Source organism: Panthera leo, chromosome C2 (genome assembly GCF_018350215.1).
Source record: "Panthera leo isolate Ple1 chromosome C2, P.leo_Ple1_pat1.1, whole genome shotgun sequence".
In the NCBI taxonomy this organism is placed as follows: Eukaryota; Metazoa; Chordata; class Mammalia; order Carnivora; family Felidae; genus Panthera; species Panthera leo.
The window spans coordinates 107133217-107151669 of NC_056687.1; the positions used below are offsets into that span (position 1 = coordinate 107133217).

The 18453-nt window shown below is 38.9% G+C and overlaps 1 protein-coding gene across 5 annotated transcripts in view; it reads left to right on the top strand.

Annotated features, from left to right (window-relative positions):
• The window catches only part of VEPH1 (ventricular zone expressed PH domain containing 1), a 242511-nt gene that overhangs the window by 20692 nt on the left and 203366 nt on the right, over positions 1-18453 (top strand). For all 5 annotated transcript variants that reach the window (XM_042955580.1, XM_042955578.1, XM_042955577.1 and 2 more), the window contains exons 2-3: positions 294-509; positions 9956-10130. In XM_042955580.1, the coding sequence (XP_042811514.1) occupies positions 294-509; positions 9956-10130 (391 nt within the window). The remainder of the gene's footprint in view (positions 1-293; positions 510-9955; positions 10131-18453) is intronic.

The window sequence follows — 18453 nt, forward strand, 5'->3', positions numbered from 1 at the left end:
TAAACCCGCATGGCAAGTGAATAATCAAGCTGCTTTGAACTCTCCCTGCTCCCTGGCTATGTATCTGTGAGAGCAGGAACCTGCTCCATTTTACCTCATTTGCCTATCACCTCCTCCACAAGATTCTCATCCCCAAGGAAGAAGGCCCTCCTTGTATTGGAGCTTTACAACCTCACCCCTTAGCACACAGTATGGCACACCCACTTGCTAAATGAGTAAGTTGGCATTTTATCGGTCCTTTGAAAGATAACTTTCCAGAGCGTTATTTAATATGAAGGTTTTCTTTCAACTAGGATTACCAAACCAATAACAATGACCAGGCAGTGGTTGAAATCTGTATCACGCGAATCACAACAGCCATCAGAGAGACAGAGTCCATTGAAAAGCATGCCAAGGCCCTTGTGGGGCTCTGGGACTCCTGCTTGGAACACAACCTGAGACCCTCTGGGAAAGACGAAGACACTCCGCATGCAAAAATTGCTTCTGATATCATGAGTTGCATTTTACAGGTATGTCAGTGCTAAACATCACGCTATTTGATACTGGCTTTGCAACGGAGGTGAACACGTGGTGTCTCTGAACCAAGAGCTAACGTTTCCCTAGCCTTTAGATACCGTAAAAAGATACCACAAACCATTATTGCTGAGCCCAACAAGGTTCTAGACAGCTTCTACGGTCTCAAGACACACTGTGGGGAATTCAAAGTAATACCACAGCAAGCTCCAATCTATTTAGATAGATAAGACATGTGCATATAAAAACCTAACATTAGTATATGCCAAGATTTAAATAACCAGTTCTGGAAAATTCAGGGAAAAAAAAGACCTCTTTCATCTAAGAACAGAGAGGGGGTGGAGTCTGAACTTGGGGCAATGAGCTTGGAATATGTGGAAAGAAGTGACTAAATCATTTTTAAGTGTGCTTCTACATGTGTTGTGAATTTTCCACGATAATAATGTTTGCCTATTCTAACTGCGCCTGGCTGGCTCAGTAGGTAGAGCATGTGACTCTTGATCTCAGGGCCATGAGTTCAAGGCCCATGTTGGCTATGGAGCCTACTTAAAAAACATTCCTTCCTCTGGTGAAAATATGAATTTATAATTTTGGCTTAAGCACAGAACAATTATGTAAGATTGAAATAGTAGGGAAGTCATTTAACTTCCTAAGCCACAGTTTCCTACCTATAAAATGCAGATGAAATTGACATTGTCTATGACAAATTTTACCAACCAGTAAATGTTGGTGATGTTGATAGGTATTTCTTGAAAGAGAATTCTGTGGCCAAATAAGTTTGGAAACACTGAATTCAATTTTTCCCTTTTGGGCTGTCATAATGTTTCATAGCATATTAAAGGCTCTGAAAAGTCCCGCAATTAAGAAACCTGGTTAATTTTGTTCAGTACAGTGTTCTTCAATCTGAATTGCTTACGAACTTCTTTTCCCCTCCCTACCCTCAATACGACATCTATGAATATCTCTCAGAACTATGGTTTCTGAGCATAGTTCAGGAAATTCTGGTTATGTGGAAGTGTTTAGCACTGTGTGTAGCAGGTAATATTAGCTTCCTTTCTTCTTCTCATCCCCCCCCCTCCTCCTTCTCCTACTCCTCCCTCTTCCCTCCCTCCTCCTCTTCACAGTTGTCTGTACTTAACTGGAACATATTCCATTTTGTCTGTCTAGTCCAGACACTGTTCAACTGAACAAAAGCCCACACACACTATCACCCTGTTGTTCCTTTATCCCCAGGGCTAGGGATGGGAGGGGAGGGAATGGGGATTTCAGCAAAATTAATGAAAGATGAATACTGCTTGGATATAGCAACAAAGACTGTTCTTCACTGATTATCTTAAATACGTTATCGACATTCATCAGAAACAGTTTGTTTTAGTCCAAAGTGCCATTCCACAGACATTCAGACAGAAATTCAGAAATCATCCATACTCTCTAGCTCCCACTGTCTTTTCAAAACCATTGGTCTGGACTCTAGAGTGGCACTATCCAATAGAAATGGAATGTAAGCTACAAACATAGGCCGTATATATAATTTCAAACATTCTAGTAGCCGCATGAAAAAGAAAAGAAACCGATGAAATTTATTTGATAATATTTTTCCTTAACCCAATATATCCAAATATTATTTCAGCACATAATCAATATAAAAATCAATGATATATTTAACTTATTTGTATACAAGGCCTTATAAATCTGGTGTGTGCTTTAGCACATATTACTTTGGGGCAGTCACATTTCAGGTGATCAGTAGCCTCACGGGGGGGCGTGGCTCCTGTGTCAGCACAGTTCTAGAGAGTCAGGAAGCCTTTCTGGATGGAGACCACATTTGGAAAGGGTTGTGAGTACCTACCAGAATTTTCACCAGGTAAGAAAGGCAGAGCAAGAGCACGTCTCAAGCAGACAAAACGTTCCAAGCTTGTGCAAAAGTCCAGGTTTGTGAAATGAGATCAAGGTCGAAGATTTATAAGCAGGCTGCCCTCCAAAATGCCCCAAATTTAAACATAAAGGGATGTTTCATCCTGGGAAAGGCATTATGTCCCCTATTTAAAAAGGGGTTGGAGGTGTGGAGCAAATAAGAATGTTCAACTTAATGCTGATCAGTGACTCCAAGGAGATGACTCCGTAAGACTGTTGAGAGCAGGGCCCTGAGCACAAGCACTATTATGGAAAGGGACAGAGAACAGAGCTAAGGGATCAGCCTCTTGGTCGAGAGGGACAAGGGTCACAGAGATGGGCAACTCCAGCCTGCAGGGTGAGTGTGGGCACAGGCTGTTCACTGTGTGCCCTCAGAGGAGGACGAAGGGATTAAAATGGAAGGCAGGGAGCCCTGAAGACCAACTTGCTTTTTGGCAAAGTTCAGTGATTTCAGTGGATGTGGTTCCAGAAAGCCAACCCCAGGAACCAAAGGCAAGGCTGTGGTTGCAGCTTTGCCATTTTGCTTTGATCAAATTTCAAGGACATTTTTGGCCTGTGGTAAATATTGAAAATACGACTTTGTACCACACGTAATTTAGGTTCTTGTGGGAACCATGGAGAAATCCAGATGACTCATATTCTGTTCTGTTTTTTCAGTAAAATAAAACAGTAGACCAACTTTAAAGCCAACCACTTAGCATTCTGAGCTTGCACAAAACCCCCCCAAAAAACCAACAAAACAACAAAGAGTGAGCCCTTCTCCACCATCCACCTCCCCAGATAAGCAATCCCAGAATCACACTATCAGGCAAGACCTACCAGTTCTTCCCACATCCTTGGCCATTTTACTCAATTTTTTTCTGGCCATTTCACTGTAATTTCAAGCTAAATATGTTCACATACACAGAAACCTTCTGTCTTTTTTTCCTCCAAATCCCTTTTTTAACCTATACTCCAAACCTACTTCAGGTGACTCATTCCTATTCCACTTTTAATTAGTAATTATATATTTAATTCTTTCTCTTTTTGGCCCCTAAATTTATGAACTTGATACATTTACCTTAAAACAATTTTTTAAATTCCATTATTCTTCTTCTGTACATTCCTCAATACAAAATCAGTCCATGTGTGTGACTGCATTTGCCTTTGGTGAAATGCTTTTGCCAACCTACCCCATGTCTTTAAACAAGTCTTATAACCTGTCATTTATAAAACAAAGGATGAACCAACTGATTTCTCAGCTCACCTCCTGGTCTGAAATTCTGACTCCTGTAGAAGATGCTGAGAGGTAAAATAGGAAAGAGCTTTGGACCTTGAGGGCCTTAGAGTCAAATACTCTTGGTCTTATATAAATGAGAGTTTGGAAAGTTATTTTCTCTCTCTAAGCCTCTGTTCTGCTATCTGTAAAATGGGCATAACAATATGTGCTGCAAATGAGAACCATCTTTTATTATAAAAGCAATCTCTATTTGTGGTCCAGCCACCGTCCAGAAGAACCTATGTCAAACCACAGCTTCCTCTGACTAGGATGCTATGTGGAGCTGGCCAATGCCTATTTCTTTGCCTCTAGAAAAATACTGAAAGGGAGGGTACCCCCTATAAGGCACGATGCTTTCTAGGATAAATTCGATCCTTGAGACTGATGAAGAAAATGAAAATGTACCTCAAGAAAGCTGTAATTATTGACATAGCTGATGTGCTGGAATGACGTTCTAGCTTGAATTGACAGGCCAACCGTTATGAGGTTGAGAGCCAATACCTGGTTTTACCAGTTACAGCAGTATCTTCCCCAACCAAACTGCTTATGGGGCTGTTGCCAAGTAAGCTCAGCATTTTATCTCTTCCTCCATGTATGCTCACACTATTGATGACTGTATAAAGAAGGAGATAGCTGCAGGGGGTTGTCTGGGGGGCAGGAGGGAGGAATAGAAAAAATCCTGAAATTCACTGTTCGAAATCAGAAGGTCTTTTTTTTCTTTCCTTTCTTTCTTTTTTTTTTTTTAAGATGAGCCAACTGTCCATTCACCTTGATTCCACACTTCAGTATTCTTATTTCCTCTTCAGTTAATGCTATATGATGATTCAAAGCCTCTCCCTGGCTGGCATTGCCAGCAAAGTGACTTAGACATTTTTGAGAGCAATTCCATTGCAACTCTTAGAGGCAGAATTGGTTGTCTTGATCTAGAAGTTTATTTAGTAGGCAACCCCAGCTCTACCATTTACTTGCAGTGTGATCTTGGGCAATTTTATCTTTCTGTGCCTTAATTTCCTCATCTGTAAAATGCTGTAGCTGCCTTATGAGTTTGTTGTAAGAATTAGATAGTCGTTAAACAATAGACATAAAATATTTGGAACACAGGAAATGCTACATGAGTATTAATTCTGGTTGGCATTAGCATTATCTGTAGAAAACTGTAAAATAACACTCAACACTGTCTAACAAGCTATTCATTTAATTATTTATTTTAGTCATTGTTCATTGCTTGTCTCCCCCTCCCCAAAATAGAAGCTCTGTTTTATTGATGTAATCCCAGCATCTAGAATTGTGAATGGTAAGCATATAGTAAGTGCTCAAAATGGTATTTATTGAATGAGTGAATGAATGAATGAATGAATGAAGTACTGAATAGATCAGGAGATGTGACTGCTCTATGCTTTTCTCCAGAATGGGTCTCAGTACTTATTCATCAGTTAATGCCACACAAGACAGTGACAGAAAAAAAAAAAAAAAAAGGGAGGAGACTGGGATATAATCTCCCAGGTTACTGAGACCCAATCCTTTATTACCCATCTGAAAATACACTGGGAAAATATAGGTGTATGTTCCATTTAGATTTTATATATAGCCATGCTGCTAAGAACCAAGCATTTTAGATATAAATCCAAAATTCGCTTGATTTTCTGATCGATGATGCAGGATGAAAAACCATAAAACAGTGATTTTAATAAATGACACTTAATATTTCCTGAGATTACTCTTTTATGGCTTTCGGTTGAATTCAAAGCCCAAGAGCCAAAGAGCTTTTTAGTTGCTATCATCTCAGATAGATATCTCTTTTACTTAGCTTTATTCTTTTCAATTTTAAAACTCTGGGACATGTTCCCAAAGTGCATGTTTTCAAAAGGAAAACCTCCGCCGCCAATAGCTCAAATTGGTGCTAATCTAGTTAAGAAATACAATTCTTGGCATCCATAGAACAAAGACCTTTTGTTTTGCTTCTACAGCTAAAAATAACTGTCCCCCTGAGCAAGTCTTTATATCTACCCTGTACTTCACTGAATTTGTTCTCTGAGTACTGAGCACTGAATTGTGTGTAAGATGATATGCATACCAACATCTCACATCTACACTGAAGGGCAAGGTCCATCATAAGCCCCAGCATTAACAGTTGCTGTTAAAGTGGTTTATTTGTACAGTGACCATAGGGCTTTCTCTGTGTGTGTACCATTGGCATTTCTGTGATCTAAATACTACCAAAGATAAAATAAATTCATGTGCCTGAGATCTACTGCATTAGCAACTCCTTTTGCTTCACTTGTAAGTGAAGCCCAGCCATTAGAAGGAGGTTGTATGGTACCTGTTAGGGCCCATGGGACCTGGTGTCTTTCTAGCCTCATCTTGACCTCCCAGGCTCTCACTGACATCCTGTTTCTGTCAGCATTGTCCATGGCTTCTGGACACACTAGCAATGGTCTAGACAGTATTTAGAGATTGAGAGCCTTTGGTAGGAATTCCTTGTTCCTACAAACAATGTGCTCTTTGCTTAATGTTTTACTTCTCCTGTCATTTGAAAAATTTGTGGATGACATATTGGGAGGAAAACAAAAAAGTTGAGTATGTTAAAGTTTTTTTTAAATTTTTTTAAATGTTTATTTATTTTTGAGAGAGAGAGAGAGAGAGCACGCATGAGCAGGGGAGGGGCAGAGCGAAAGGGAGACACATAATCCGAAGCAGCCTCCAGGATATGCGCTGTCAGCTCAGAGCCCAATGCAGGGCTCAAACTCATGAACCGTGAGATCATGACCTGAGCTGAAGTCGGACACTTAACTGACTGAGCCACCCAAGCACCCCAAAGTTTTGTTTTCTTTTAATAATGACATTATTTACCTGTAAAAACATTTATACATTTCACCTATAACCACACTTCAAAGACTTTAATAGCTGCCCACTACTTTTCTCTAGAACATTTAGAATTGTTTTAAGAAGAATTTGATCGAATTGGTTAAGACAGCCTGTTCTTTCATGGTTGCTGGCAAATATTGGCTCACTCCAGGGTTTAAAAACCTCAGTTGCTGCGAATACTGATTTTCATTGATCTTGTACCATCTGTGTTCATGATTAGTGGGGAACACAAGTTGTACTTCCAAATGCGACCATCTGTGCTTTCTAAGTAAGTTACAGGTAAATGTGCTTGAAGACATATTCCTCTAATGGAAGACGTGTACTTTTCTAGCTGCAAGTTGTTCTTGGCTGAAGATTCAGAGTAGGTAAAGTAAACCTGGACATGAAGTTTTTTGTTGGAAAGCTCTGAGAAAAACTGTGTGATTGCATTCCACTCTCAAAACTGGGGGTTTGATCAACCATGACAGGGACAAAGATGTGTCATCTAAAAGCTAAACTAGCAAAAATCTACACATAATGGAAAGACTGGCTGTCTGTGGGGGCAACCCCAAACATTGTACAGGTGAGACAATGTTTTGGAAAATACCAAATACTGTGATTGAGGTAACTTGAATGTAACCTCAGGGGAACAGTGATAGAATAAGATTATAATGGAGAAGATGGACAAATCAGTCAGCCTCCCTAACACGACCACTTCCTAAATTACATACTCTGAAGAGTACATCAACACAAAGAGGATGTTCAGTGGGGGGGTCATTGTTATGGTACAATTACTCAGTACTGTGTGTGTGTGTGTGTGTGTGTGTGTGTGTATTGGGGGGAGGGGTGGAGACTGACTCTGATGGACAGGAAAGTTCCAGTTAGTCACCAGAGATGGGGATTTGGTTATAGAGAAGGACTGTTATTTTAGTCAGGTTTCATCATGGCCTGGATGACATAACCCTCAGGATCTCTCTTTGCTTTTATCTGATTTTGTGCCTATCTGTGAACATTCTGGTTAGTAATCTGGTTCCTGATATCCTGATAATGTGAAAGAGTCTGACCCAGGAAAGACCCTCACTGTAGATGAGTAAACTGGCATGCTGGATTATGCACTGGGCTTTTAGAAATCCTTTGGTGTGAGTTAGCATCAGTGGATCCAAACAATTCTGTCTGGCCTGACTAAACACACATCCAGACTTCTAAAGCTGAAAGGCAGGTTGCAGCCAGCCTCCCAGGGAGACCTCACAGCTCATCACATCAGTAATGGCCCAGTCCAATCAGGCCCAATTAAATTCACCAGGAGAGGAAATACTCTAGATAAAGTCAAAGCCTGCTATCAGAGAAGTCTGGCTGCAAGCCATGGTACTAATAGACGTGTTAGGAACTCTAAGAAGGATAGGACAGAAACCTAGTGAGTGGAACTTCTATAGAAGCACATGATTTGTCAAAAAGGGGTAAAGTCAGAGCTTTCAACATGGCTGACTTAACTGTGGGGATATCTGTTAGGGTTTTGAATACTTACTTTCTCTGCTCAGGAGTCAGATTGACTCTTCAATCTGGAAAACGGGTGCAACTGCAGGAATGAATTAAGGATTTATAAGTCTATTTCTTGTTTCTAGGGACTGGGAGGGGAAAAAGCTTAAGTACTAAAGAGATAATTGTCTCAGAAATATTTGGGGCTAGTATTGGCCTCAGGCGCAGCCTAATGCATGGGGCCCAAATGATGTCACCAGGACATTTTTTTCCCTCAGTTTGTCTCTCAGATCCATGCTGCCTTGAATCACAGACAGATTCTCTCCTACTGAGGTCAAACCTGGCAGCAGCTACTCTTGGTCTTCCATTCTCGGCACTTTTGATTCATTAGAAGAGAGAATCTCTTGCACAGAGCCCTTTTAATGACTCCTTAATTGTAATTGGGTAATTTGCCCATTATTGAACCAACTATTTGGACTAAGGAGATGTGATTCTCTGATTGGTCAATGTCTGAGTCATTTGACAACCTTTGAAGCCAAGAGGGCAAATGCCCTCATTAGAAAGAAGTAGCATGTGGCCTTGGCCATGGAAATAGGAATCTGTTAAGGAGTGTGTAACAACTCAGCTGCCCAATCAACTAGTCCTAAAAATAGATGGCATTGGAGGTTTGAGCCTATACTCAGCCATTGCTAACAGCAACATGAGCAAGACAGATGGGAGCAAAAGGGCCCCCTACCTCCATGCCTTCCTTCCTGTCACATTAAGTTTCTGATGACAACTATCACAGTAGGTTTATATATTCTTCATTAGTTATTCAATTTCTCAGATGTTTGTTGAACACCTACCATAAACCCAGAATTGTGGGACATATTAGAGGGAGTAATCCACAAGTGGCAAGATATAAGCACTTTTCACATGAATAGACTTAAAAAAAAAAAAAAAAAACCTTTTATTTCTAATATAATAATATGAAGTCAAATGTAGTGTGTGCAGTGTGCAACATTTGCCTTATAATTAGGCTAAAGGATGGGGTTGATGATCAGAATAGCTAATGGTAATGAAGACAAACTGTCTACTTTTAAGAAAATGCTTTGTATGTTTTAACTATTATTCCCTCATAGGCAATTAAATGCAGATAGCACTATTTAATGTATAAGGACATTGATGGTCAATCACAAAGTATATGAAAAAGAGAATTGTTTTAGGACCCAGAATTTCTTTCATTTTTAGTCTCATGTTCGTTCACTTTTTTTCTTCTGAATCTCACTGGCTGAAACTTTAGTTTTTAAGATAAAGTCAAAAAGTGACTTGTTCAACATTCCTTGGGTTGTTTTCTCAAGTATAAATCTGATGAGTTATTTTTGTCATCAGTGACTCTTGATCAATTTCAAACTCCTTGGCGTGGAATGCCAGACCTTTCCTAATCATGTCCCTTTTACTCTTCCAGTTCCTGTGCTCACCTCCCTAACCCAACCTTCCCACATGGCCCACACTCCCACCACAGTGAGCTATTCACAATTTCCAAAGGTACATGTTCTCCCTCACCTCTGTGCCTCCACAGGTGCTTTTCCTCTGTTCATTCCTTTCCTTGCCATCACCCAGCCATCTCCTGTTCATCCACCAGGTCCAGCTCTGACACCACTCCCTCCAGAAAGTCTTTCTTGGCACCATCCAAGACTGGGTTAGGTGGTCCTCCTTTGTTCCCTCAGCATTCTGAACTTTACCTATCAGTGCCCCCATCAGCGTACGGTGTTAGCTGCCTGTTTGCCTCCAAGTCTCCCTAATAAGGACAAGAATTCCCAGAGGCCCAAATACAATGAAAACAGGGTGGGGTCTGTGTTTTCACAGCTGCACTCTGGAGATTAGCTCAATAAATATTTTTTTGGATGAATGAATAAATGAATGAATAATGAGCCACTTATTATTTGTTACTTTCTTATGTTTCCTCAGAATTACAACCGGCCCCCTGTGATGGCGTTAGCCATCCCCATAGCAGTGAAATTCCTCCACAGAGGCAACAAGGAACTGTGCAGGAATATGTCCAACTACCTGTCCCTGGCTGCAATCACCAAGGCAGATCTTCTGGCTGATCACACAGACGTTATAGTAAAGAGCATACTCCAAGGTATGGTGCAAAGGCTGAGTGTGGGCATGTTTTTCTAGGAGTGATTTGAAAATATTTTCATGAAGCAGTAATGGATTGTGGAAGGGAGACCTAGAGTATTGAGAGGTACGTTAGATTCTCTGCTTTGCCACTAGCTGGTTGGTGAACGGGGGTGAGATTTCTTGGGCTGGTTGAGTCTGTGTCTCTTCACTGGGCAGATGAATTATTTTGACTCATAGAGGAGTTGTAAGCTCTCTCTCTTCTAACTCGACATTTCTCAGTTTGGGGAATGGTGTTTTCCATGCTTCTGGTCACCTTGTCCAGCTACCAGTTGTGGAGAACCTACTTGTCTGCACTGAGTGGAACATGTCCCACTGTTCTCAGTGGCAGATGGACAACCTCTCCTGTCTTTGGTTTCCAAAAGCAAGGGATGTTAGGTAAAATATACCAGAGAACATGTGAAGACTTCTTCAATTGTGAACATGACTTGGGACTGATGTGTAATTGTGTGAAATACTGCCATAAAGAAATCAAATCAGGACATCTCTGTTAATTGTTTCATATTTGAATGAAAGAGATCAAGTTAGTCCAGTCAAATTATTCTCTTTTCTTAAGTTTTTTCCTTTGGTTTCAGATCTGTCAGAAACCATGGTTTTTTGGTATCTTTGATTTGGGATCAGAGACAATATATGGTATTATCTGATATGCACCCAATTCCCCCAATTCTCATTAATAATAACCAAAGGTCTATGAGTATATCTTGCCCCACATTCTACTGCCACATACCCCAAGCACTCAGGTTGAGCATCAACCCTCTGTAAAGTCCACTCAGACCAAGTGTTTCTTAGAGTCTCCATGCTCCACAAATGCTCCCTTTCTGAGGTATCCAGACCAATTCATAAGCCCACGTTGTTACTCTCCCTATGCTTCCTGGCCCAGCATGCTATGGTGGTGCCCACTTCTACTACCCCGAGCCCAGCAAACTCTGTGGCTGCTACCACGGAGGTTCCAGGAACTGATTTCACTGCATACTGCCTTGTCAAGGATGGCAGCCTCTGTTCCTTTGTGCCGCTCCCCCTGAAGCTTCAGGAGCCAACCCCCACTTCACTAATTTCATGTGGCAGCCTATGGCAGGATGGGGAAGAACACCTGTCTCTCTCCTTGGTGTTACACTTTGATAAAGAGGCCCCAAAGCGGGGTTGCTTAGCTCCCAGTACCAAACTGTTCCCAAGTTTGCAGTAAAATGTATCCTTCTGTTCTAAAAACTTTCTCTCTCATGCCTGGGCTCAACTATCCAGCCAAGAATCAAGCTAGCAAGAAATTAATCAAAAAGTTTTCAAAATGACTATGGCCCACCAAGGACAAAGGCTTTTTTCATTGTACCAGACATTCCTAAGAAGAGTTCATCGCACCAACCCTCGACATCTGACCAGCCACCTCAGTGGTCTGACAGATGCCCAGATATGTCTGAAGCCCAGCCATGACAGGGGAGATTCATCACTTTACCTGTGTTTACCTCTAAAGATTTGTCATTGATACAACTAGGCAGTATCATTAATTTCTCCTTTTCTTTGGCTACAGGATTGAATTGCTAATTTAACTTTTAATCATGATGCTAAAGTTTCTAAAAGTCCAGAAAAGCAGTTATGCCTTTTTCACCACCTTGACTACATATTTGAAAGAGATTTTATATGATATTAAAAAATGCTTCTACACACCACACGTTTTAAAACCATGGTAGTTGACTTGCAAGTAACAGATTTATTGAAAAAAAAAAATGAATTGTTTCTTTGCAGCTGCCAAGAGCTTAGCTCATGTTTTTTTTTCTTTTTTTGTTTTTTTTTTTCTTTTTTTGAAATTCACTTTTAATAACAAAGAACTCTTTTGAAACACAAATACACTTTTTGAATTCATTGCAAGCATTTGAAATAAACAAATGATTTGGTTTATTCGATGTGACACTATAAAAATTACCATAAAAGACATGATAATTTGACCTATAAGAAGTTGGGGCTACATATTTCAGGGTTTAGATTTTTAAGACTAATGTGTCTGTATAACTCCACAGCCATTCACATGAGCCCATCAAACTTAAAGCTGCAGGGTAGAGAGGATCTTGCTGTCTCTAAGTTTCTGTTCTGCATATCTTTGTCATATATACCCTACAATCAGCCCTAGGAGACATCATTGGGATTTCTGTTTTCCTTACCTATAGTTTTCTTCCCTTTAGATCTTCTTCCTTGATTTATATTATCCTAATCTGCACTCTCCCACTTTTCAATGTCTACAGATGTTGTTATCTACTCAGTAATAACAATAATGATTATGACAATTATAACTACAATGGCTAAAATTTATTTCATGCTCTCTTTATGCCAAATAATGTATTAAGCACTTTATATGGATTATATTGTTTAATCCTCACAAGAATTCCATAACAAAAATCCTATTACTATCCCATTTTACCAATTAGTAGTACTTTAAGTGATAGAAACACCAGGTATGAATAGCTTGGTGATGAGCAGGAGGATAGTAATAATGGAGAAGAGGAAGAAAAGACAAAGGAGGGGAGGAGAAGGAGGAAGAACTTATCAGAACACATGACTGAAAAATACATAAATACATCAGACTTCCCATATGACTTGATTCAAGGCTCAGTGGTGGTACCAAAAGTCATTACTCAACTCTGCTTCCTTTGGATTAGTTTCACTTTCTTTCTTCTCTCTACTTGTTTTTTGTTTTTGTTTTTGTTTTTTTTTTTTGTTGTTGTTGTTGTTGTTGTTTTTTGAGAGAGAGAGATTTGGGAGAAGGGTGGAGGGAGAAAGATAATCTTAAGCAGACTCCACACCCAGTGCTGGGTTCAATCTCATGACAGTAAGATCCTGACCTAAGCTGGAAATCAAGAGTCAGATACTTAACTGACTGAGCCACCCAGGTGCCCCTGGATTGGTTTCATTTTCATGATCCATGTTATGGGTTCTGCAGCTTCCAGTTTACATCATCAAGAATACCAATTAAGCAAAAAATCTCCATACCCAGTCTCATTGTCTCTGTTTGACCTAACATGGGCCATATGCCTATTTCTGTACCAATCCATGCTTGTTCCTGGGAGCACAGTCTTTCAGTTGGCCGGGCTTGGGTAATGAACCCCCTCAAGGCAGGAAAGGGGGTCAACTACAGCAGAACTACATGGATGGGATGCAGATCACTGCTCCCCAAATCCAGGGTTATTGCCAGCAATGGTTAAAATGAATACTGGGTACCAACAAACAGCCTTATATACTTAGTTTTATCCTCTTATACTTCCTTTTTTAGAGAATTACCCCATTGCTTTGGCATAACAAGACCTTATTGGATAATGATTCTTTCATCTCAGTGTATCTGTAGTTCTTCTCGGGTTCTTGGCATGTGTAAATTTTATGAACGGAACCATTCTACCTTCATTTTAAAATAGTAAGGAAAAAGTAGACCAGATAGGGCCAGGCAAGACTGGTGGTATACCAGTGGTGACTACTTCTTATACTTAGTTGATATTACTCCACTGATAATATTTTTCAATTGTTTTATACATGTTTGTCCTTAATTCCAAACCAAATGCCTCCTTTATAATTACAAGTCAATCATGAGAGACTGTCAAAGAGCTTGTGTATTTATCCCTGAAGGCCAATATTTCAATATTTCCAAGCCAATTTTTACTACTTTTCATTATTAATAATTATATATAAGTAACGTTGACTTTTACATTCAATGTAAATATAAATTCATTTAATTTAAATTGCTTAGACTCCATTTGTCTGTTTTATATTCTCTGAATTCTTCCAATGAGAAGGAAATTGTGAAAAATTCTTCCATTTGGAGAAAAAAAAATAAAGGCATGAGCAGTATCAGGGTGTCTGGGTGGATCAGTCAGTTAAGCATTGGACTCTAGATTTCAGCTCAGGTCATGATCTCACAGTTTGTGAGTTCAAGCCCCATGTCAGTCTCTGTGCTGACAGTGCAGAGCCTACTTGGGATTCTCTCTCCCTCTCCCTCTCCCTCTCCCTCTCCCTCTCCTTCTCCTTCTCCTTCTCCTCTCCCTCTCCCTCTCTCCCTGCCTCCCTCTCCCCCTTCTGCCCCCATGGGCATTCTCTCTAGTTCTCTCAAAATAAATAAATAAACTTAAAAAAGAAAAGGTATGAACAGTATTGCCTTGGTTCATACTTGAGAGGTAAGGTGCTAGAAAACCTGAATATCTCTATAAAAAATAAGACAAATCAGTATTTTTAAATCAACCCCCCAAGAAAATAAAAATAAATTAAAAAACCCTGTTCCATTTAGTTTTACAGTTGTACAATTAGAAAAAATATGCAAGTAATAATACAGTCTTAACTAAGCTTTTTCAGATAATTAAAAAACATTCTCCAACTAATTCTGTGAGCTGGTATATATGTGATACAAAAACCAGAAAGGAAAACACAAGAAAGGAAAATACACACCCATCTTAATTATGAACATAGATGCACAAATCACGAATCACAAATAAAAATGACTCCAGCAATGCTTATGGAAAATAACATTAACATTTGCTGAGTGCTTAATGTGTACCATTTTCTGGCCTTTTAACTCATGTAATTGTCCCAATATCTTGTGAGGGAAGAACTATTGTTATTCTAAAACTCATAATGATTCAGTTGAGTTTATCCTAGGAATGCAAGAATGTCTTAATATTCAAAATGTAATTCTCCACAGTTAAAGACTAAAGAGCCAAAAAGTCATGTGATCAGTAAGACCATCTCATAAAGTTCGGTACCCATGCATGAAAAAAAAAATTTTGCGAAGTAGGAATTTTGGAGACCTTTCTTAAATTGATTAAGGGGATATTGTATATGTATACAAGAGAATATTATATATACATATGTATATCCTTTTCTTTTGTAAAATGCAAAGTCTGTTCATGACAAAAAAAAAAAAAAAACCTCTAGCAATAGAAAGGAACACCCTTTGTCTAACAAAGAATATCTACAACAACTAAAATCATACTTAATGGGAAAATATTAAATACTTCCCTTGACTTAAAAAATAAGACAAGGATGTCATTTAGGTAACAAGTTTGTTTTCTGCTTAAATAATATCAGAAGTGGGGATCCTGGGTGGCTCAGTCAGTTAGGCATCCAACTCTTGATTTTAGCTTAAGTCATGATCTCAGTCATGGGATCGAGCTCCACACTGGGCTCCAACCCCACATTGGGCTCCGTGCTGAGCAAGGAGCCTGCTTGTGGTTCTCTCTCCCTCTCTCTCTCTCTGCCCCTCTCTTCTGCTGGCACTCTCTCTCTCAAAATAAATAAATATTTAAAAAATAATATCAGAAGTAATTTAATATTTTGTGACATCATAACTTTTTCAGAGTGGGAGAGTCATTTCTCGATGACTCTTGAATAATTCTCCAAACTTGTTCTTTGCCATTTAGATGCTTTGTAAAACCTGTCAAGTACTGGCATATAAAAGCACAACCAATGCTTAGTACAGCATAATTTAGCACATCTTTTACCCAGGAAGCTGACAATATCGTGGAAGAGTATCTCCAACTGTAAGGGATCATTTAAGGGCTTGTAGGAAAATCCTTTCCAAACTTTGGAACTCTGTGATGCAATGCACATCACTACTATCAAAACTAAAAGTAGTGATGTCTCTTCCTCTGCATTTCTGAATCAATGGTTATAATAAGGAAATATGCCTCTCCATTAGTACGCCTTTTACATGGCCCTCTGGCACAAATCACAAGATGACCTCAAATGATTTGAAACTTAAGTAGAAAGTCTTTGGAAAGAAAATGTTATATTGTCTCAGCAAGAGTCCAAATTCCTTTCTGACTTACTGGCAATAGTCTAGAAAAGACTGTCTAGTTAATTATGATAAATTCACCTCATTTCTTTCTCTATGTGAGACAAAATTCAAACCACTGATTGGTGAGCTGTCTCAGAAAATAGAGATAGAAAATTAACCTTTCATTTATTATGGCAGTAATAATATGTATCACATAGGGTGAGGTGAGGCTTAAGTAGATAAAGCAGCTATACTTTGCACAATGCTGGGCACGTAGTTCATCGATGGTTATAGTGATTCTTCTCATCGTCATTATCATAATCAACATCATTGTCATTGTCATCCCTAATTGAGCATCTGCCATGTACCAGGCCCCTATTAAAATATTAAAGGCAGAACCAGATTCATTTGTGGAGTTTTATAATCCCTGGGGAGATACTTAGCCATTAAAAATTTATGATACAATTATTCTTAAAGAACAAAGTTTTAAGTTCACCATATTACAGGTTGTTGAGAAAGAATTTATTAATCCAATTTCTAGGAAACAGGCTATGAAGCAATCTTATTAAGAATATTCCAACCAAATATGAATACACATAGGGAAATATTAAAAATGATGTTCAAAAAAGCCAACCCAAATGTGGATCAAGAAATAGAGACACCTCTTGAAACAGAAAAGGCCCTCTTCTGAATTGTTAACTAAATCTGGGCTCAGTTGCACTCCAGAGTTTGCACCTGCTTGACTCCACCAGCAGATGTTGCTGTGAAGTCAAATAAGGCCTGCACAGAGAGGAACATCCCTGGGCTGGCCTCTGAGAATGACTTCTCCGCAATATAAGGGAAGCTTTATGTTAGCTTATTCATATGTTATTTTCACGTGTTTGCTTCTTTTTGATTTAATCCACTGGTAACAACATGGAAAAACTTAAAGACAACTTTTATTTCAAATATTAGTTTAGGAAGTACTTTTAGATACATTATCAGTTTTTCTATTATTTTCATAATAACCCTGCAGCAAGGCAGGCAAGTCCTTTATCTCTAATGTCTTGGCTACTGTGAAACTCATCAAGATTACTTGGCAGGTCTGACTTCTTCTAGTTGTTAGGTGATGGTGTTCTAAGATTAGAATGCTGGATTCCTGAGCCCCAGACCAGCATGCTTTCTTTCACAGTCCAAATTTATGAAACTGAATGCAAGTGTCAGTAATCTATTTTCTAGTTCACTGAAATCCATGAATATAGATGTAAACGTATATCATTACTTTGACCAAGATTTTTAACTTTATGGGTGCTATTTATTAAGGGGCTAAAAGACAGTTCTGGAAACATTTGACCTCAGTAAGCTTCTCAACGAAAAGCTTTCTAACATAACATTTAATTAAAAAAACTAAACATCAGTTAAAATTTCTTTGTTTGCAAGTGTAATTGTTAAAGTGAAGTTAATTAACTAATGGCAAGTACCAAACTCTAAAATGTATACTTAGTAGTAAAATGTTCTGAATATATTTTAAAGGAATTAACATTTCACAAAAAGCCAATTTATATTGTAATAGACAAGGAAAATATATCAACTCTGTTTTGTTCACATATTCATATGCAAAAATATTGCTCTAGTGACATACATACATATGTACTAGAGTGACAAAGTGACAAATGTCACAATTTGTCTAGAACTGAAGGGTTTTCTGAGACACAGGACTGACTCTCAGTGCTAAAGGGGGGACAATTCTAGGCAAACCAGGGCAATTGGTCACTCTAGTGCACATACACACAATATTTTATATTTTATACATATAATGTATTACATTTTTTCCTCCTAAAAACTTGAGTCATCTTGCACATTTTACAACACCATGATATAGCGATGCCCTTAATAACCATTCTGGCGAATGAAACTCTTTGCCGATGTGCCAAACTACACCAGCATACTGATATTTCTTTTTAGAAATTTTATGTCAGTTTTACACATTTCTTACTTCTTCCTTTTGATGACACTATGTATTCTGAAACTCATTAAATACTATTAGAAAAAAAAACAGTCAAATAGCCAACTTCCTGAGAATTTATAAAATGTATTTTCTGAGTATAGTCTATGAGTGTTTTGAGGGAATAAAGTGTGTGTGGTCTTTTCAACTAAAACAAAAATTGTTCTACTGGATCAGATTAGGTTGGTCAAACAATAGTGGATTTAAAATGCCAGAAGTGTAGTTTTCTCTCCTATAAAAGAAGTGCAGGGATAGGCAGCCCAGGACTGACAAGGCAGCTTCACAACATGTGAGACCCAAATTGCTCCGAATTTCACAGTCTAAGATGGTTGCTGAAACTCCTGCCATCATTCCCATATTCCAATCAGGAGGAAGAGGAAGGGAAAGAGATTCACATTCAATCTTTCAACATCAGCCAGAACTTAGTCACCTGGCCACACCTAGCTGCAATTGATGCTGGAAAATACAGTCTTACTATGAGTGGGCATACTCACTATTTAAACCAGAATGTTGTTACTTTAGAACAGAGGGAAAAGATAAGTATTAGGGAACAATCAG